Source organism: Chenopodium quinoa, unplaced genomic scaffold (genome assembly GCF_001683475.1).
Source record: "Chenopodium quinoa cultivar QQ74 unplaced genomic scaffold, ASM168347v1, whole genome shotgun sequence".
Lineage (NCBI taxonomy): Eukaryota > Viridiplantae > Streptophyta > Magnoliopsida > Caryophyllales > Amaranthaceae > Chenopodium > Chenopodium quinoa.
The window spans coordinates 2,602,051-2,623,599 of record NW_018743979.1 but is presented as its reverse complement, the minus strand read 5'-3'; the positions used below and the strand labels follow the sequence as shown (position 1 = coordinate 2,623,599).

Genomic DNA, 21,549 nt, shown 5'->3' with positions numbered 1-21,549 from the left:
TTTAGAGTCCTAAGCCCACTAAAATTCCTAGGATATATATAGACTAATAACAAGATAGAAAAGGGGGACTTTTATCATCACAATTATTCCAATTTATACGTAGGTTTTTCTTCTTGTTCTTCCAACTTTGTTCCATTGAAGATTAATTCAAGTTCTCCATTTATTCAAGTATTTCTTCTTCTCTTTATTTCTTATTATTATTGTTATGATGTTTTCTTCCGTTAATTATTTCGTTTATTTAATCAACATGTGTGAGTAGTTTTATAATCTAGGGTTAGGTTGAACCCTAATATGGATTAATACGTTGTTTGGTTCTCAATCCCATATCTAATTAATTTATAATTCCTCTTTATTAGGGTTGGTTTTATTATCAATGATTAACTAGAAATAGTATTATTGAATGTGATTAGGTTTACAACGAAAGTTGATTCTTAAAAGTAAGAATTTTTATGCATGAAAATAGCTAATTATTCTTGCTAGGACTATTGGGATGCCGTTCTTAATGTCTTTAATATGTATGACTCCATGAAAATAGGTATGATTACATATTAGGGAAGCTATTAGTTGATCGAAAGAAACTCTTAGTATTTGTTGTAGGGAGCACCCGTCCTGTGGAATATCTATTGATTTGATTGTGGGAAAGGGATTATTTTGACGTATTGATCTATATTAGTGGGGATTCCTAATTCTAGGAGTTTTTAGTTTATAATAATCTTCGTGGGTTAATTTATTTTCTTAATATTCCGTAGTTAGTAGTTAATACTCTTCATCATTGAATTTGTTACTTGCTTAGTAATAACTTGAGTCTAAATAGTTATAGGTGAACCATAGTCTCTGTGGGATCGACCTGACTTACCCTACTACATAGTTAGGAGGATTAGTTAGGTTATTTTTGCTAGGTGTGCGACCGCCTATCAGTACAACCGGTCATTATTTTTTTTTAATTTTTCTTTAACTATTTTTTTTAATTAAAAACCTTTATAAAAAAAAAGTTACAAAAAAAAAAAAGAATCAACCCCTCTACCTCCTCCAATCTCCCACGTGAACCTGTCCCCACCACCACCGGAACCCCATATAACTACCTCTTCCCCGCCGGAGCAAACCCCCTTCTCCATTGGCCCCACTCCCTTTGCTTCTGGAGCAAACCGAACCATTCAACCAAATCGCTTTCGGGTAGGAAAGAAGTGGGTCTTTGGATCTTAGTGGTAGTGGGGTGGGTTGGTATGGTGGTTTCGTTGGTTGTTATGGTTGTTGGTGGTGTACATAGGTGGTGGTGTAGTGGGTGGAAGTGATAATGGTGAAGGTTAAGGTGTAGGTGGCGAAAATTACGGCGGCGTTGAAGGTCGCTGGCCCCGGGGGAATTGGTTGGGTGCCGGCCGCTGGTAGGGGAAGTGGTGGCTGGCAGTGGTGGGAAAGGGTGGTTTATGTTTTTTTATTCTTTTTTTTTTGTAAAAATTATCAAAAAAAAAAATAAACTTGGCGAATGATTTAATGACAAGTGGATTTTTACCTGGTATAACAGGTAAGGTGACCTGTTGGGTTCATTTTGGGAGAAAAAAATGAAACTTGTGTTTAATTTGGGATGATTTAAAGGTTGGTCCATTATGGATGAACCGCTCAAAGGTTGGTTTGTTGTTGTTAAATTTTCCAATCGTAAATTCACTCTAAAAATTCATGTAGGAAGTGTAATTGACCAAGGAGGTATAAGGTGAGAAACTTCCTGTGTATCGTACAACTATTGAGATTTCCCAAGGAAATGTCATTGCCTACATTTTACAAATTACAAGGCAACCAAACAACCCATGAAAATTGAAATTCATGGGACTTTTCATTGCCCATAGGAATTTGTGGTAACCAGACAAGCTCTTAGACGCCATTGTTTTGCTGGTGTTGCTAGGTAATTTTTATTTATTTATTTAAGAAAGGTAATTTATTTCGTTAATTACAGAATATACTATGATCACTCACATTACCATTTCATTTTATTGGGAGTAATTACTATTCCCGGAGACACTAGTCTACACATAATAATATCAAAAAACTAATTATTCATATATAGATTCAATTGCAACTAAAAAACAAAAAATTCAAATTGCTATTGTATAAGACTTATTCATAAACATATTCATTGGGAGGTGTTTGGTTCATCAAGTTGGAAGGTATTGATATGGAATCTCATACTAAAGAGGTATGGATCTAACACTCATACTAGCCCAAAGTTGTTTGGTTTTTATGTTAGAATGAATTGTGAATTTTAGAAGAGGGGTGGTTATGGGATTCCATGCGTATGAGGGGAGTTAGAACCCCTTGGGTATAATATTCCATTACTAAAAACCTCAAACAAACAATTAAAATTAGATAAAAATGAATTCTAATTCCATTCCAACCCATAGTCAAATTTCCATTATATATAACTTATTATCTCATTCAATCTAAATTCGTATTCGTTAAAAAGCATGTAAAAATAAAATTTGCAATTAACAAACAAAAATCACATACATAGACGCCGATGTGATGCACCACCAGATTGCCCTTAATATAGCAAGATATTTACGATTTTTACCCCTGATTTCACTGAGACTTTACTAACAAGTATTTTCTCGATAAAATTGGAGTGAACTGAACCCATAAAACAAAATTGATCAGAATAACAATGGTGAAAGCTGTAGTGGGAGAAGAAACCCGCCTTCAGTTAGCCGAAGATCGTCTTGCTCAATCTGCAATTCCTGCTCAGGTCTTTTCTCTCTCCTCAATAATCCTAATTTCAGGGCATCATCACGTTTTAATTCAAAGTTTATAATTCAATCTAATTTTGATTTTGTAGGTAGGGTTAGTGATTGGCAAGCTTAATTCAAAATTAGATCGAGGTTTCATCTTTGATTTAGTACCAACACCCCCAAATGATTCGGGAGATCCTCCATGTTCAATCATTGATCCTCTCAAAGGGGTCGCTGATAAGAAGAAAGTTTCTAAGCCCAAATCTTCTGTTGATTCTTCGTCGCTTTGGATTGATAAGGAATGGGTCTCCGAGCACGCTCGTCAGGTAATTTGAACTTTGAATTATAGAATTATGACCTTAATTTGTGTATTCTTCAATAATTATTTGATTTTTATTGGTTGTTGAATTGCATTTTCTGGTGGAGAATATGTCATTTGTAGTGCATTGCTTGTGAATTGCAGTTGAGTTTGGGTTTAAGAGTGTGAAATGTTAATGGAACTCCTGGAACTTTGTCGTTGGATATTAGCGAATTTTGGGAGATGATGTAGGTGGTTGGTTGGTGTTATTAATAATGTGAAATTGCATGATATTCAAATTATCTTTAGTTTGAGAATCCTCCGATAATTATCGGGCTTTAATTGGCTATTGAGCTATGTTTTTTTTTTTGTTTAATTGGTTTAAGTGATTCACGGTGTTGTAAATTTATTGCCAACTACGGATTTTTCGACAAAGTAAGATTTATTCATTAATAGAAGAGTCATACAAAATTTACCAGAAAAATCAAACCTAGCAAATACAAATTAAATTGGATCAATAATATTTTAATCGGCCAAAATCGTGATTCTTGTTGATGACATCTGACAGAATACTCTCTCATACCGTTGTTTGATATAGATTTCCATGCGGGGTCATTTAATCTATTATAATTTTGAAATAGAACTTATTTTAATGAGATTTGTTGTAGGTGTAAAATTGCCCTTTGTTGCGACATCGCACAAATCTTCATTAAAAACAATTTTTCTTGCATAATTAAAATACATAGCTGTAACTTTAAGGACAGAGATAAAACCCAACATATGGGTAGATATGACCCAAAAATTGTATACCTTGGAAAATAAAGATTGTATTACTTTGAAAATGGTAGTCTAGAATGTCATGAGTAGGAGATTCAAGAATGAAACCCTAACCTTAATTACTACCATGTAAAGACCCTAGTTCATGCTACAAGTCCCATTTAACTTATAACTTATTGAATTGAATTTATTTGATGGGATTAAAAAAATAATAAAAATTAAAGACTACTTAATATAAATTTTCTTGGAAAAAAATTGTTAATTTTTTATTTTTTTTTCACAACGAACCCGTAACCATGTCCTAATTTTCGGATGGCCTCCCGTGTCCTGATTTTCAGGATTGACATATGAGACATTAAGATCCATACCTATATTGAATCCCTCATATCTGAGTCTAGGTAAGAGGCTACATACATTTTGTCCTTTTGCGCTGCATGGGTTTTATTTTTATTTTTGTTGGATTTGAGTTGCTTAAAGTTGGCATTGGATCGTAAGGGATGGAGGAGGAAGATTCTTGTCGATGACTACACGGAATAATCATTTTTGGTTCATGTAGCACCCCACTTATGGGATTAAGGTTTTGGTTGATTGATTGATTGAGTGAGTTGCTTAAAGTTCTATCAACCACTTTATATGTAGAGGTTGGTAATTGGGGGCTCATGATGTGAAAGCCTCAAAAGGCAGTCATTTGGAGCAATTAGGAACCAATTCTGTGCAATAAGACCCTAAACTGTGCACAGTACACTGCGCTAGACCTCTAAGTCCTGGGGGCTAGTTATTTATATAGCTTCTATCGGGGTTCACATTATGGGGAATTCCCAATTTTGTTGTATTTTTGGTTCTCCTCCTTTACTTTCATGTCTATTACTTATTTATGAAATTTGTTTTCAGACAAAAAAGTATGTATTAATATCTGATTTGGCACTCTTTGAAAATATTGATGGAAGCTAAGCCTTATTGTTAGGATTCATTGTGCATCTATAATATTCGGCTCGAAACAGTTTTTCTTTAGCTATATTAGTAGTTTAAAATTCTCTCTGTCTCATCACCTGCATTCAAGGTTGTTAATTTTGTTGTTTGCAGGTTTCTCGGTTGCTGGTAGGTGGTGTTAAGGTTGTCGGTATATATGTATGGGTTGGTGAAACTTACTTCAAGAATTCAACATTAGTACTTTGCCAGGTAAATATATTGCTTCTACCTTACTCTTCGTGTCAATGCTGTATTCTTTGATGTTTGAATTTCAACAAAGGCATGGGTCTGTAGACTCTGTACAAATCTTGTGCCTTTGAAACTTCAAAATTTCACAAATAGAAACATATTTGTCGCTTGTCTTTGAATGCATGATTGAGGCCTAAGTTGTGAGTTTAATAATATATTCCTACTGCAGGCTATAACACCACCTCATGACCAATTGAACATTATATATTTCTGAAACAATAGTGCTTGTACTCTTCATTTTGTGACCAACCATCCCATTGATGGAGATATGTAATTAGAGGTATATCATCTATTTTGGGATGTTGGTCATGTATGTGTATACTGTATACCATGTTAATGTTTTTATGTAATGGTTATGGCTGAGCATAGGAGAAAATGCTAAAGACCTCTGTAAAGGCGTATACCGCTCCCCTGCCTCCAAATTATATTTTAGTCAATCAAGCTATGCATTAGGTATAGTTAAGACCAAAAATTATTTAAATTATAAGACCAAGGGGACTACTCACATCCTTCAAATAGGCTTGGTGAGAAATTGTACACCAAAATATCATGTCAATCCTATCTTACCATAACATCAACAAAATGACATAACATTGAAAATGCAACAAAAAATTTCCGCCTCATATTCTTACCAAAATTGAAGTTAGAAACTTGTATATGCATCGAGAATAGTCAAAGTATTTAACACCAATTGTGTACAAATAATGATGACCTCTAAGAGGTCTTTCAGGCATAGAAAAGTTGCATTGTGTTCACAATCACAGTAAATCAGCAGGTGTATTTTGTCATATTTATTGTGTAAATTGACAAACTATAAATTTTACATTTTGTCAACGTATATTATGATGCATTTTGGAACTCAAGGTTCTTCCATTATTGGGATTCAATTGTGGAATGTTAAATAATTAAACTCAATGTTAATTCATGTGTATGGGAAGTCCATAATTCCAATTCCAGAAATGCAATACTGCCCTCATAGCCGGCATATTAGAACTTAGAAGGGTATTCTTCCTTAATTATGCTTTTAACTGTTATCAGATTTCTAGGTGAAATGGTAGCTGGAGATTTACATTAGTTTATTATATTTCTTAGAGTCAGCATTCTGGAGGAATAAGTAATTGATGTTCCAAAAAGAAGAAAACGGAAATGAGAATTACAAATGGGAAGTCATCACTAGAAAAACTGATTTCATACATCCAAAAGGAATTTAGTAAATGATCATCATGATTATATCACTAATGGTTTTATTACTATTTCTTTATTGAGACAGAAGGACTTACCAATGGAAGTCTTCAAACAGCGCTTGTCCTTCCTTTTTTCTTAAATTTAACTAGAGAAAGTAGAAAGTAGAAGTTCAATTCTTGCGTCTGTTTCATAACTGATGAGTGGAAGGATCACAACCAGCTTTTGTGTTCGCATTGGTGCTGGCGAGTGATTGGTGGTGTGATGGTGGAGTGGAGAGAAAGAGTGTTTGAGGGAGGAGCTCTATTGGGTTAGGTTGATGGGTTTGGGCTAGAAATTGTAAATTTTATGGAATAACATAATATTTCAAATACTTCATCTATGGGTTTTAATCATTATCGTTGGTCTTGACCAATCTTCAATCAATCAATCAAAACTTTAATCCCATAATTGGGGTTGGCTACATGAACCAAATTTGATTATTCCGTGTAGTCATCGACAAAAATCTTCCTCCTCCATCCCGTACGATCCAATGTCTCATTCTCATGCAAATTCATATACTTCATATCCTTCCGAACTCCTTCCAGCCAAGTCATTTTTGGTCTCCCTCTCTCTTCTTTAACCCCTCCATGGTCCCTCTCTTCTACTCTTCGTACCGGTGAACCCTCGGGTTTTCGTCTTACATGCCCAAACCAACGCAGACAATTTTCCCTTAATTTGTCTGCAATGCTTGCCACACCTAATATCTTGCAAATAACCTCATTTCTGATTCTATCTCTTAGAGTGTTCTTGCACATCCACCTTAACATGCACATTTTCGTAATTTCCATCTTTTTAATGTGCTCCTTCTTAAAAGTCCAACATTTTGTACCATAGAGCAACACTGGTCTTATGAAGGTTCCGTAGAATTTTCCCTTCATCTGTAAGGGAATGCTTCGGTCACATAACACTCCCGTGGCCGCTCTCCATTTAAGCAACCCCGACTTAATCCTGTGGGCCACGTCTTGATCAATGTCACCATTTTTCTAGATAATTGACTTGAGATACTCCAATATAATGGGGCCAAAATACATTAAGTTAGGGTTATGGTAGTGCTTGAGTATATAAGAGAAGCAGGCTAGCATTAGGATGTTAGGCAGAAATTGAGTGACATTTTGAATGTGAGATTAGTAGCCTCAAGCTACCACCGAGAGTTATATCCCAAAGCTATATTTATCTTGTAACCTTTTGCTAGTTTCATTTAAAAAAGACTCAATATTAATCTTACAATCAGATTACAATATTTGCAACAGCAATACTAGTCTATAACAGTTACATCAAGAAGGAAAAAAACCACTACCGTATTTCATTTTTTGGTTCATACTCAAGTCCGACATGTTTATCTAAGTTCTACTACCATAGGTTGGAAAAATGAATGGGTAGAGTGGTGTTCTGGCTTTGATTTCAATTTGGTATAGTGTTGTTTTGTGACCAAGGCATAGAATTGAGAAGATACAGGACTAAACTCCAAAAGTGTATAGCATTTTCACTTTGGATACAGCTAGGCTTCAACATTCTCCACTAATCTTGATTTATCAATTATCACTTTATATGATATTTTTTCTTATGCCTCATTTTAGCGCCGATCTACTCAAATCTTCAGAATTTTGGGACACCGGAGAATTAGTTTTAGAATCCATACATTAATATGTATTGAATATTAAATATAGTCATTATTTAATCATCTCATCACCATTATATTTCTGATAATTGGGTATAACTTATCATTCCCAAACAACATAGATAATGAGTCAAATGACAATAACTTAGTAATACAAACAACAATAATTGGAAAAAGATTTAGGCTAACAGCAATTGTTTGATCTAGTTTTTCCATGCTGTAGTGTTTAGTCAAGACTAGATACTACATCTGTGACATCAGATTGGAATCCCCCAGTTTTCTCTAGATGATAAGCTTTTTCACGTACTCTCCAGATCTCTTTAGTCATAGATATGTCGTCTGGTATGACAGTGACACGCTTAGCATGAATTGCACACAGCTTAGCTGCTTCAAAGAGATCAACAAGGTATTTCTCTGATGCTATGTGAAGAGCAGAGATAGCTTGGTCCTCTAACTGTGTGCCAACATTCTTTGCTATTTCACATACAATTTTTGTGAAAGGATTTTTTCCAATCAGCAGCCGAGTAGCATCCTGAGACTTTTGTTTGTCACGAGGAACAACTTTGCCAGGCCGATTGCTATGGGGCATCATCATGCCATCTCGTGAAATAGACTTACCTGCAGTTTTCAATTGCTTTCCTATAACCTTTAATGATGAATATCTGTGTGGAGTCTGCTTGGTACGAGCCATAGGAGTTTTTTCTTAGTGAGATATGAAACGTTAATGGTTGAATTATTATTTGTCACTCTCTCTTTCTTTGAGAAGCTTTGAGATTATGAAGGGAGCTGTATCATAAAGGAGTATTTATATAAAACCTAATTTACAAAATAGAAATTGGGACCTTTTGTGATTATAACAATTTCATAATCCATTATGATATGGAAATTGTGGATTACTTTCTTTAGAATATTTACAAAAAGTGTATAAAATCAATAAAAGAAGGAAACAATATCGCAATGATATATGTAGATAATGAAATAATGATTACATCCTCCATCACTCTTGTTTGACCATATTATTACGTTAGAAAATAAATCATTTGGGGCTTTGTTAGTTTCATAATATCAACTTTTACAATTTTTATTCTTATATTATTATAGATATTTAACATATAATCTGCTTTGGGATGCATAATTTTATCCTTGTTGTAATTTTATTAGAACGAAGGAAGTATTTTTTCAATGAGATTGTAGTTAAATGAAAACATTTCTTACATATATTAATGCAACTAGTGCCAATTGTTTACGCCAATTGTATATACCTTCCGTTCCAAAATAAGTAACACAATTTTGACTTTATTTTACTATTCATATATTAACTTTGACTATAATGTCTACTAATGCATTAAAAACATTATTATGTTTTATTTGAAAGGTATTAATGTGAAGTTTTATAATATCAAACTTTTTTCTTCATAATCTAACTATTGTTTAATTAATATATTAGTGGTCAAACTCATGCATTGTTATGTGTATCAAGTGTTACCTATTCTTTAATGCAAAATAAAATTCATCTATCTGTCCTTTAATTCTGCACAAGTAGAGTTCTATGTCATCCTTATCACTTATGAGTATTATATAATTGCATTTTGATGTTTTTATCAATACAATCTCTCCTTAGACTAGACCTTTCTTGGAAATGCTTTTGATTTCTAGTTTGATCACTCATTTTACATGTGAAACTAAAATTATTTTATCAATCAACAGTCATGTGACCAGACCTACATACCCTATAAGAGAAGTTAAAGATTAACAAATACATATAAAATTAAATCACATTAAACTCTACTTTTGCAAAACTATGATCTTTGTTGATGTGATCAAACCTACATATCCTTTTTCACACTCTTTCCCATATCGTTGTTTGCAAAACCTTCTATGCGGGGTCTGACAAGATCTGACCTCAGTTGCGAATTGCATGAACTTTGAAAAAAGATAACTTAAACCCAAATATGGGTTAAGATAGATTGCATAATGGAGATTTATCGTGACAATGATTTTAGATCTTGCTAAAATCAAGAAAAGAAAAAGGGGCTTACTACCGCCATAAAGGCTGGTGGCAGCCCCAAGATGAACAAGAAAGAACTAGGTATGTGAGAGAAGAGAGAAAGAAGGTAGAAGGCTAGTAGATTGGCTGAACTATCTAAACAAATCTCATTTGAACATATTTTGTCTGCAAAATTTATCACTTTCTTTGAGGCTGTCTTATTTGTATGTGAAATTGTGAATTTGTCTGAGGAAACTTATTTTGTTTGGAACAAAATAATTTATTTTGTGTGAACTTTTGTCCGAATATTTATGTACTTGATTGGTGTGAAATAAGTCAAAACAAGTTGAATTAAATGGGACCTTAGTACTTCTGCATATTTTGTTAGATACTTCGTATCATCGTAATCTTTGGCCATATAATAGTATTCCCACCCTACATTCTTTCAGATTCTTTTTCTGGTGGCATTCTTTATGCACAAAGAAGTTTATGAGCTATGGATTTGAAAATTCTATGTGCCTAAGCTCCAGGTTTCTTTTGTGTGTAGTCAATGGAATGAATTGACTAGATCTTTTTTTTTTTTTTCTCCAGACTGTTACAGGAGTAGCAGATGCAGCTCCTTTATTGGAAAATGGTTCTGATGAAATGTTGCTTCTTCACATATCTTATAGCCCTCGGAGGTAACTTTATTTTTTTACTGCTGGCATTTTCTTTTCTCCTTTAGATTGTTTTTCTCTGAAACTTTTAGGTTATGAGATTGATATATCACTCAAGCAGGTGGACGTGTCGAAATTGCTCAGTGTCCTCAAATATAACATCAAGTAGCCTTCGACCTTGTGATTTTAAATTGGGAAAAGTTCTAAATTCCCTCCAAACTTTTCGGTGCATCTACAATTTTTGTATGAGGTACATCTCTGGATGTTTAGTACATAGTATAATCAATAGTTTGGCTCATGTTTGTTTGTGATTGTTGGATGTTTATTATTTTTTCCTTTATCCATCTGTTATTTTAAATTCATTGTACTAAGTATTCTGCTTTGCTTATGTCCTAATTAAATGAGGATTTTCTTTTTACTGTTTTTTTTTTTTAAATACATAAATCAGTTCACTGACTTGTAAAAAATTCAGGATTGATATATATATATATATATATATATATATATATATATATATATATATATGTTTTCTAGCCATACGTCGGGAGAAACTGATTTCGAATTAATTCATTCACAAAAGTTCTCTTTTTATCCGGAAAAAGGAAAAGTAACTCTAATATTGAACTTGTTTCATAAGTAAAGAAAATTAAAAATTTAGTTAAATTATTATGATTAGCAACAAAGAAATTGGTGGTGTAGAGAGAGGAAATATACCAGCATATATAGCTAGGAAAACTTTGAGTTATTGCATTAAAGACTTATCACTCAATTATTACCATAATTTCTATATAATGACATTAATTCACATTGCTATAAGAAGCCACACCAATGTTGGCTTGAGGTGAATAGATGTTTGTAGAGATCAATTAAGGAAGCAGGCTGATAAGCTTTTGTCTTCTAATTCTAAAGCAAAGAGAATTGGCGTCGTATGGACTTATGGTAAGTAAAATGGCTGAGATCTCTTATAATTGTTAAAGGCCCACAAGGCCACTTATTACTAATTCTAAAAGGTTTATTATAAGTACAAATTCATTACTATAACCCCAACTATAACCCATTTTCCCATATCATTGCAACAATGGATTATTCTAGTAGAGTCTCAATCATGGGGATTATGTTCCCAAAGTATTCACATGACCTGTTTACCTGTGTGGTAGGTCATGTTGTCCACTTGGTACTGTATCGTTGGTTCCCCCTCTTTTCTACTCATTCTCTCTTTATCATCCCCCCCCCCCCCACCACAATAATGCTAGCTATTCCCCTACTGCCACCAGCCACCATTGCTTCTCCCCATCGAATCATGTTTTTCATTGGTCATTGCAAAGAACCACCACTTCAAACTACTGTACACAAGCTAAAATCATAGATGGGAATTTGCTAATCTGAGTTGTCTTACCATGACTCCTTTGAGTCTGGAGGTTGAATTTGACTACCCAGCTCAAAAAAAAATTCAAGTGTTTTTTTGTAATGATGGTCCCGTAATGCCTTGATTACAGACTTTAGGCACTACTTGCAATTTAGGTATTGTTTGGCTGCCAAAAAAAAAAAAAAAAAAAAAAAAGAAACTGGGAATTGAAATTCATGTGAATTTTAAAATAGGATTTATTTGGTTGACCATAAAAATTGAAAATGTAGGAAGTGTAAATTCATGGAATTTTTAATGTCCACAAAACATGAGAATTAATTACTAAGCCTCCCTTGGTAACTCAACGTTCCCATGATTGATTTGCAAATGCCTTCGTAACAAGTTAATAACCAAACAACTTTGGCCAATTCTTAGGAAATTTTATATGGGATTTTAATTTCGATGAGATACAATGCCTATGGCAATTTAACGCTCATGTCAACCAAGTAATACTATAGTTTATCAATCTTATAATTTATTGTATAGAATTAACTTGTGGTTTTTCTCAAACTAATTTTTTAGGCATTAGCATATACTTATGGTGTTTAAATTTTGTTATAATCATTATCAGATTACCATTTAGTCATGAAAATATGTCAAAAGCCAAACTGATGAATGATGTCTTACTTGATGGGATTTCAAATCATGTCAAGGAGCTAAAAGGAGCAAAAGCAATCATTGATGGTAATTTGGTAAGGTTTCTACTAATAAAAAATCTCACTCTTCCCTGTCAATATTAATTACATCTCTCATGAGGGTCTTTGTTCCTTCATTTCATTTTTCTTTGATTATTTGGTACACTAGATAGGACGAAATATAAGTAGCAATCGCTATACATTTACTTTTTTTCACTGATTTTATTTACTACTATTTCACTTTTTTTTTTTTTTTTTTTTTTTTTTGGCGACAAAAGACCTTGCACAAATTTCTAGGCATAATTTCATAATGGTTAATTAGTAAATTGAAGGGCATGTCATTGAGGGTAAAAGAGAGATAGTGGGTATGATTAAATTAAGCCACCCCACCACTAACACCCACTTCACCACCACCACCAACACCCACTGGAACACCCACCTTACCCACAGACCCACAACACGATCTCGACATCCACCTCTTTCCCACACCATAACTACCTAAAATCCTCGTCGAGACGCTGACCCCATCTAAACCACCATGAAACCACACCCAACAACCTAATCTACCCGGTCAACACCATCCCAACCACTCGTAACTAAATCAACCCTCCCCAAAACCTCGCCTAACCATCTTGAAATCGCTGTACCCATCCCAAAATGCCCACCCCACCCTCTTCAAAAGCCACAAGTTTAACAATTAATATCTCTAATTATCAACAAAAATATTTTTTATACTTCCTCCGTTTCACATTATGTGCAACATTTGCCATTTTGGGATGTTACAAGTTATGTGCAACAAAAAAAAAAGTTTCCTTATATAGTTAAATTTTTTGAGTAAATTTATTAAAAGACCCTTACTTCAATCCAATTAACACATTAATTACATGTTATTAACTTATTAACCTAACTTAATTAACCCTCAATAATAACACTAACACACATTCTCTCTCCTCCCTCACAACCAGATCCACCACCCACCACCACCATATTTTCTCTCCTCTCTCTCAAGCCACCCCCTCACCTCCACTTTCTTTTCTCTAACAACCACCACTCTATTTTCTCTCTCCTCTCTTTCAAGCCACCCTCACCACCAATCTTCTCTCTCTTCTCTCACAACCACCACACCACCACCACCATAAGATCGGGTCGCCGCCGCTTCCTCCTCTATTAAAGTCGTCGCCGCCACTTCCTCCTCCACTAAAGTTGTCGTCGCCACTTCCTCTTCCATTAAAGCTTAATGTTGAGGTTTTCATGGTCAAATTTGACCAAATAAACCCCAAATTTGCGATGAGGAGGTAATACTTTCCGAATTTAAGCTTTTTTTCTTCATATGTTTAAGGTGGTTGGTGGTGATTTCGGGGAGAAGGGAGGGAGGTGGGTGGTTGTGGATTTCGGGGGGGAGGGTGAGTGGGTGGTTGTGGGTTTCGGTGAGAGGCGAGGGTGGGTGCTTGTGGTTTTGGGGAGATGGTGGGTGGTTGACTGGGTGGGAGAGGGGAGGGGAGGGCCGAGGGTGTTTACGAGGTTGCGGGTTTTGGGTTTGATGGTTGCGCCTAGTCGGTTTTGGGTGGTTGTGGGTCTGGTCGGTTTTGGGTGGTTGTAGGTCTGGTAGATCTTGGTTGGTTGCAAGTATATTGGTTGCTGCGTTTCGGGGTTTATGGTGGCAGCAAGGTGAATTTTGTGGTTTCTGGTGGTGGTGTTGGTGTCCTTTTATGAACTTAATTATTTGCTCTTTTCATAATTAATCTCCCTTAAAAAGTTTCTTCTTGGGAAATGTGCAACCCATTTTGTTGCACATAATATGAAACGGAGGAAGTAGAAAGTTGGTATTGATGAATTATACATTGAAACAATTCAAATAAAATCCCACATTAATATGTTTTATAATAATTATAAATCACAAAAACTAGTCTAAGTAAAGTTTGTGAATAGTCTTAGAAGTCAAAAGGTGTGGACTAATAAAAATCGTAGAAACCACATGCACGCCCATATAATATTCACTACTAGAAATATATTTCTTTCATTTAAAAAAAAACTGTTAATAAAAATTCAACCATATTATTATATAGTTATTGCATACTCAATTGTACTGGATTCACCATGAATAGCGTTCCCCATAAATGTTTCATACCACGTATCGAACCCTTTCCCATGTAATCTTGTTTTGTAGTATGATGGTTTTTGCAATACGCCAATACCCCTTTTATATAGTCCGTCTGTTCTTTTTTGTTCTACCCGGTTTGCTTTTTTTAATTTTATTTTATTTTTTGGCTTACCCTTTTTTCTATCTTACCCCTTCATCCCCACAATAAGTACACCTTATCACACCCTCTCTCTTAATTTATTCACCTTTTTTTTATACAAACCCACCTTTTTACATTCTCTTACTTTATCCTACTTCATCTTACACACCCTCACATTCTTCAATAGTTTTTTAAATTGCGAACTTCTAGTAACTGAGTAGGATATAAAAATAACGGAGGAAGTACATAGATTGAGTTGTATCTTTGGCGTGCATACAGAAACCTTATTTATTATGTTGGAGCATTGAAGTCTGTGTTGTCTATGATTATGGGTCTTATGGCATTACCTTTTCGTATCCTTATGTATACATTATGACATATATTTTGGAGCTTCTCATCATGCTATCTTTGATAGGTTGATGTAATCACGGATGGGTCATGTGCATCTGGTGGTGTGCATGAAGTTGAAATTCTTTTTCCTTTTATGAAAGACACATCATCGGAAGGTGCTGATACAATTCACGATCTTGCAATTACTGTCAATTTTGCATCAAATCTGATTGTCTTTTTTTTTTGTGGTTGTGTGTGAAGCCAGCAGCCAAAATGATGTTGTTGGTATCCTCGTATTTTCGGGAACAGTGTGCTCATATTCATATCTGAACTCAAAAGAACCTATTTCACAAGCAGTGGCTGATATTAAGGTATTTTCAAATAGGCTGTATTTTGGAATTTTGTTATTGTGTGTAAGTTTCTTGTCTCAATCTTCCGAATAATCAGGGACATTTTGTTCCGTATACTTATGATACTAGTAGAATCTGATCTGGCAAAGGCATGGCTATAATGATGTATACTATTATGAGAATCAATAAGCAAGAATTACCTGTATCATCACTATCCTGTAGTATTGTCAGTGGTTTTAGATTCTGTTGTCCTGTTTCTGGCTCTCTTATTACCATTTTCAATTCTACTCGAATATTTGTTTGATGTAGGGAGATATCATCATGAGCTTGAAAACCAGATTGGATATGATCTCTGACGAGGCTGATGGGGAAACTGCTACTGCTCCTGAAAATGGTTCTGAAACATATATAACGACATCCAACATGGAATCTGTCAACCAGATCATCCAGCAGCCCTTGAGGTAATTCTTGACATAGCAGTTTGTCCTTCGTGGGTGAGTTTGACAGGAAAAAAAAATCTAATTTATTCCGATTGAGCATCAAAGTGCGAAATACTTCCTCTCTTTTAGATAGATTTTAACATTTCTGCTTTCATGTTTGTCAATGAACAATAATTTCAATCGTTAATTTCTATAATTACGCAGTTGTAAAATTAAAAATATTACATTTAATAAAGTACACATTGAGACGGATCTAACGAAATCCCATGACTATGTTTTTCTGTAAGTATAAATCACGAAATGCAATTGTGGGGTACTCACTCCGTTTTTTTTAAGTGCCCCATAGGGGTGTGCGTGGAGTTTTAGGCAAAAGAGTAAAATAATATATAAGTGGATGTATGTGACTAGTGTGCATTGTAGAAATGTTGCAAGTAAAAAAGAAAGGAGGAAGTAGTTAATACCACTTGGTTTGTCATAAATATCATAATTGCTTTTTTTGTTGATTGCCTTCTACAATTTCAATGCCCCACTTTATACCCCCCCTGCCCCCTAAACAAAAACCCTTAGTATCTGTAGTAACAGATATCTACATGCTTTCTTTTTCACTCTATTGTCACTGTTCCCTTTTAAAAAATATTTTTATTGGACTTTTCAAATCAATCTGCAATTACCATAATGTTAGGCCTGTGTGTACTTAGACCTGGTTATTGCATTATCTATGTTGAATCAACCGAAGTTTGATGGAATGTGTTACTTGGAGTGGAGTCATGTTTGACATGCCCATCCTTTATCTTTATTTTGTATAAAATAATTTTTTATGTATGGATGCAGAAAGCAATGCATGCTGACATTTCCGCGGAGAGTATTCATACCTTGGCTGGCAGGCACTTTCATTTGTGATTATCTTTTGCCAGCTGAAAGCTTTGAGGTTTGTGGTTTATGTTTCATATGCCAAACATCCTTTTACTTTTTCTTTTTTTGTTTTTTGGTGGAAAATAGAATTGGAAGAGGGTAATCATGCATACAGTATCGAAATATAGAATTAGTGTATCAGTGGTGTGGGTGGCATAACCTGTTGAAAATTGCGCGTTAAATGTTATTGTAAATCCTGGCAGAAAGCTGAGGTAAACCATTGTTAGAAGGAACTGAACCTTGGCTCCTGTTTAAATTTAGGGATATTCTCATTGGAAATCCTAAATTTGTTTGTTATATTTGGTAAACAGAAAAAAAATTCAACACAAATGGCCCCGTGTTACTATATATTAATTCATGACCTTAATTATAAAAACTCGTTGAATAAACTGTTACATTAATAAAAATTGATGAAAATCATTAAACATTAAGGGAAGTTTGCTTATGGGGATTTTAGGAAATGGGAAAGGTAATCCAATTCTGTTTCCTTTTTATGGTGTTTAGCTGATTTATTTCATCTTCGCATTCCTCAAAATATTAAATAACTTCACTCACTAGTCCACCATAGCTCCTACTCCATTGTGACAGAGTGACATGTCTTTCAGTGCCACCATGCTACTGACATCTCCTAGCCATCGACATCATTATGACACAAACATCACCCAGCCTGGTGCTATTAGGCTCCCCTGCCGCCACCTTTTTTGTGGCCCACTATCTCAATTGCCATTGACCACTAACATCCACCATACATGGTACCACCCACAAAAAGAGACCACCTCAAAACCTGCCCACTGTGCCACAAAGCCATTAACGACCCTCCTTCAACCTCCAATATAACAATGCTTACTCCATCTAACAGATGTGCTAGAAAAGGAAGTTCTAGAGAAAAAAAAAAGGGGGGTGAGAAATTGTCCAATTCACCAAGAAAAATACAAAATAATTACTCCTTTGCTTGATTAATAGAGACCTGCCTCAATTATTAATTTTTGTTTTTATTTCCATTCCGATTTATTTTTTTGTGAGAACTGTCAAAGGCCAGATCTTAGCAGACAATCGTCAGTGATGGCAGTAGTGTGTGTGTGTACTTACACTGTTCAGATGACAGAATAAAAGAAAGGAAAAATAGTGCACTAAAGGATTATTAAGCTTATGGTCTTCTTTCTTCTCCTTCCCTGTAGTCTCCCACCATGTTAACCTAATCCTTATTTGGCAATTAAGCTTATGGTCCTTAACCTAACCCTTCTCTGGATTCTCCCCTCCATGTCCTCTTTCTTAATCTGATCCTCCCTACTTTTCAGTGATTTATCGCAATATTCCTCAGATAAAAATCTCCCTCTAATTTCTTTCAAGCCTCTTGCATGATAACAAACACATCCTCCCAGCTATACCACCACAATCTCCACCACCTTCCTGCAAACCAACTTAAGGACCACCGGAAATCTAATTCACCACCTGGCAAACCTCCATATTAGGCCACTGAAAGTTTACCCTGGGGGGAGGGGTGCTGAGTAATTATTTCCCACATGTGTAAGGGACTACCCCCTTATGATTCTATTCTCATTCTAGGCATTAAAAATAGGAAAAATTCACATGATTCATCTCAACTATCAGCGATGTTCCCATATTAATCCCAACTTCGGGTTATCCTTGAATTATCTCAACTATAAGGGGTTCCTTCCAAAAATGATTTGGTGATCCGGGTTACTTTGGGCTAGGTGGTGGCATATCGTGATTGGCTTATAATTATTGATATCATCCTTAATTTTCCAAGAAGAGAAGAAAAACTAGCCTTCTGTTTTTGTCAATGGGCAGCAAAGTAGAGGGTGGTGGTGCTACGGTGGCTGCTTACAGGGGTGTATCAAGTTTGGTGGCTGATGATTGTTGGGTTGATTGGTTCTTATTCATCGATTTTGAATGAATAGGAGAGAAAGAATCAGGGGTGTAGAAAGCAGGAGAGACGGAGAATGTAATGGAGTTATGAGGGAGGAGGCTTGGTTAATGCTAGCAGGTGAAGGGAGAAACATGTCGGTCATTGGTAGGGGTGTGATGTTTTGGTGGCGAATAAAGAAAGCAGATGCTGGTGGATATCTGTTTGTAAAAAAGGAGGGTGTTGGGGGGTCAACAGCGGTTGACGGTGGCATCAAGGTGGAGAAAGGTAGCGAGGGAAAGAGTGAGGTGACTGGGTGGTGGAAGGGGTGGGGTGGACTAGTGGTTGAAGAGCTGGGCAAGGGGAGGCGAGAGTTATTTTTAGATAAATAAAATTTTACCTTTTAAACTTGTTCAAGTCATTCGAATTACCTTTGGAAGGCATCTTCTGCAATTGGATTATTCTAGAATAACTCATAGTTGGGATTAATATTGGAAGACCATCAATAGCTGGGATTAATCATATGAATTTTTCCTATAAAATAATCTGAATTTCTTACTCCCCTAACTTTAACACCCCCATTACTTTCAATTCACTGCTCCCAATTTTTCCCATATTTCATTTTGCTTCTTCAACTTCTAAGCTAATTTGATAATTCCAAGTAAGAAATTCAGATAATCAATTCAAAGAAGCTCTAAAACGCACACAAAAATAGTCTAGAGTAAAAATTGACGATAGGAGAGAGAAGCCAAAACGTCAAATGATGATATCGTTTTCAGTTTACAATGATAGACTAAAATTTTCCTCTTCGCTGCCATGGTTGCCACCAACATGCTTTGTTTATCAAGTTGCAAGGTGTAAATGTTGATACAATATAGGAGAAAATACAAGTTTATAATCTTGATAAACAATTTATGTTTATTAAAGGGTGTATAGGTAAATTACATCTAACTTTGGTTAATTGTTGTTTTGCCTCTCCTCCTTCAACCTTTTACTGTTTTATGATTTTCTATCTCTTCCTTCAACCTTTTGTTGTTTTCTCTCTCCTCCTTTAATCTTCAATTTCAATGGTGGAAAGTACGGTTTTTCACTACGACATTGAACATGTCGAAATCAATGTAGGAAGAAAAGCTAACCTACCTTTAGGGTTAACCATGCCCTTTATTTTCACTTTGTTATTCGGGTTTTTCATTTAATTGGTAGTGCTAAGTCGAATTCAATGGAAGAAGGAAAACTCAGCTACCCTTTAGTGTTAACTCCAACAGTTCTGTCCAACTTGTCACAATGGCCCACAAACAATAAAAATATATTTTATTTAATCAAAAAAACACAGATTTCAATGCAACTTATTTACTAAAATGCCATTGGATTAATATAATTTGTTATCTAGGTTATAAAGTGGGGCTTGCTCACAATATAGGAGAGGGGTGATACAGAAATTTAAAATAAAGATATATCTATGATTATCTCTTTGGTCACACAGTAGCTTTTTGTGTTGGTCCTTCCAGAAGTTTGTTCCTTCTTTTTTGGACGATTAAGGTCATGATGCTGTTGGCAGAGTTAATTTGTTAATAGCTTCGAAGAGGTCCTTTAGCACAAGTTCAGGTCATTAAAAGGTACAAAAATGATACAAGCTTTAGTTGTGTTGGGTAATTAAACTAATGACAATAAGCTAGCTAAAGAAACAGTTGAAAATTGTATAGCTAAAAGCTTATGGAAGTTGAAAAGTTGTCTTAATTTGGGAAGCTATATTCACTTGTTGGAGTCAACAAGTTTTCTAAAATTGACAGTTGAATGTTCATTGGAAGTTAAGCTAAAAGACCTAATTGAAGTGGTTGCTTAATAGAATTGAACATAAGAAGTTAGCTGGATTTGAGTTTGAAGTGGAAAATGAGCTGCTTGTGATGCTTGCCAATTCGAGCCCAAGGGTTTTACTTAGAAAAAAATGACCTTGTGTTAAGGATGCATGACTTGTCATTTAACCGTGGAATGTTATTGGAAAAGAAAGAGGGTGAATACTTTTATACTACCTGCACTTTTATGCTCTTCTGTAATTTCGTTAAACTTGTGCACTTGGCTCCCAAAAGTGTAGAAAGTGGGTGAGTCTCCTGTAATATAAGCTAGTTTTCTTTTTAACTTGTACCTAGCTCCCAAAATAAGTTTGTAATCACTTTCTTTTATATTTTCATTTCTCTTCATCAAAAGTAAAAACTATGCACATGTTATGCACTATGACTTTCCTAAGACCTACCCCCTTCTTTCTCGTGCATGGATGGGTGGTGAGGAAAGAATTAACCATTTTTGTATCTTGATGTTTAGAGAAACTATTGTTTACAGGCTCTTAGTGATCATTTTGTGGAGTTATTGTCGATGGAAGCTCCTGAAGACGCCTCAACATTCTTACAACCAGAAAATGAGCTGCCAAATTTGACTGCCAAACCATTCTGGAATGTAGTGGCCCCCTCATATCAAATATCAGGTACTGCTCATATTGAAAGCCAAAGCAAGAACCCTAAGAAGGGTGATCACAAAAAATCAATCGCCAAAATTGTTAATGCCTTGTTTGCTGGTTTCATTCTGCTCATTGCGATTATACTAGGTTCACTATTCTATGCAAGGAGTTCTAATTGAAGATATCTGTTTACCAGTAGTGATAAGTTGTTTTGTAGAAGACCATTGGTTGGTTTCATTGTAGTTTTTTTTTTTTTTCTTACTACACATCGTCCAATATAGTGACCATGCAAATTTAATTAACTTATTGTTAATAGAGAAAAACAACTTAGTTATGTATATTGGTTTATGATAGGATTTGTTTAAAGATTTCTACAGTGATTGTTCTAGTTCACCGTGGCGAATTGCCCTTTTTTGGATATCA

General features: G+C 35.1%; 1 protein-coding gene across 1 annotated transcript; it reads left to right on the top strand.

Annotated features, from left to right (window-relative positions):
- Positions 1-2,592: 2,592 nt before the first annotated feature.
- On the top strand, positions 2,593-21,549 carry LOC110690015 (protein odr-4 homolog). Its single transcript, XM_021866840.1, has 11 exons — positions 2,593-2,734; positions 2,825-3,043; positions 4,876-4,971; positions 10,431-10,519; positions 10,617-10,745; positions 12,472-12,592; positions 15,191-15,281; positions 15,367-15,476; positions 15,765-15,916; positions 16,727-16,823; positions 21,012-21,549. The coding sequence occupies exons 1-11, from the start codon at positions 2,654-2,656 to the stop codon at positions 21,303-21,305; spliced, it is 1,479 nt and encodes a 492-aa protein (XP_021722532.1). The 5' UTR covers positions 2,593-2,653; the 3' UTR covers positions 21,306-21,549.

What these genes read in the sequence shown, in the direction of transcription:
- LOC110690015 (XM_021866840.1), top strand. Translation starts at nt 2,654, where the DNA reads ATGGTGAAAGCTGTAGTGGGAGAAGAAACCCGCCTTCAGTTAGCCGAA. An exon ending in GAAAGACACATCATCGGAAG is followed by an intron (nt 15,282 to 15,366) that starts GTGCTGATACAA and finishes TTGTGTGTGAAG; the next exon opens with CCAGCAGCCAAAATGATGTT. An exon ending in ATCATCCAGCAGCCCTTGAG is followed by an intron (nt 15,917 to 16,726) that starts GTAATTCTTGAC and finishes GTATGGATGCAG; the next exon opens with AAAGCAATGCATGCTGACAT.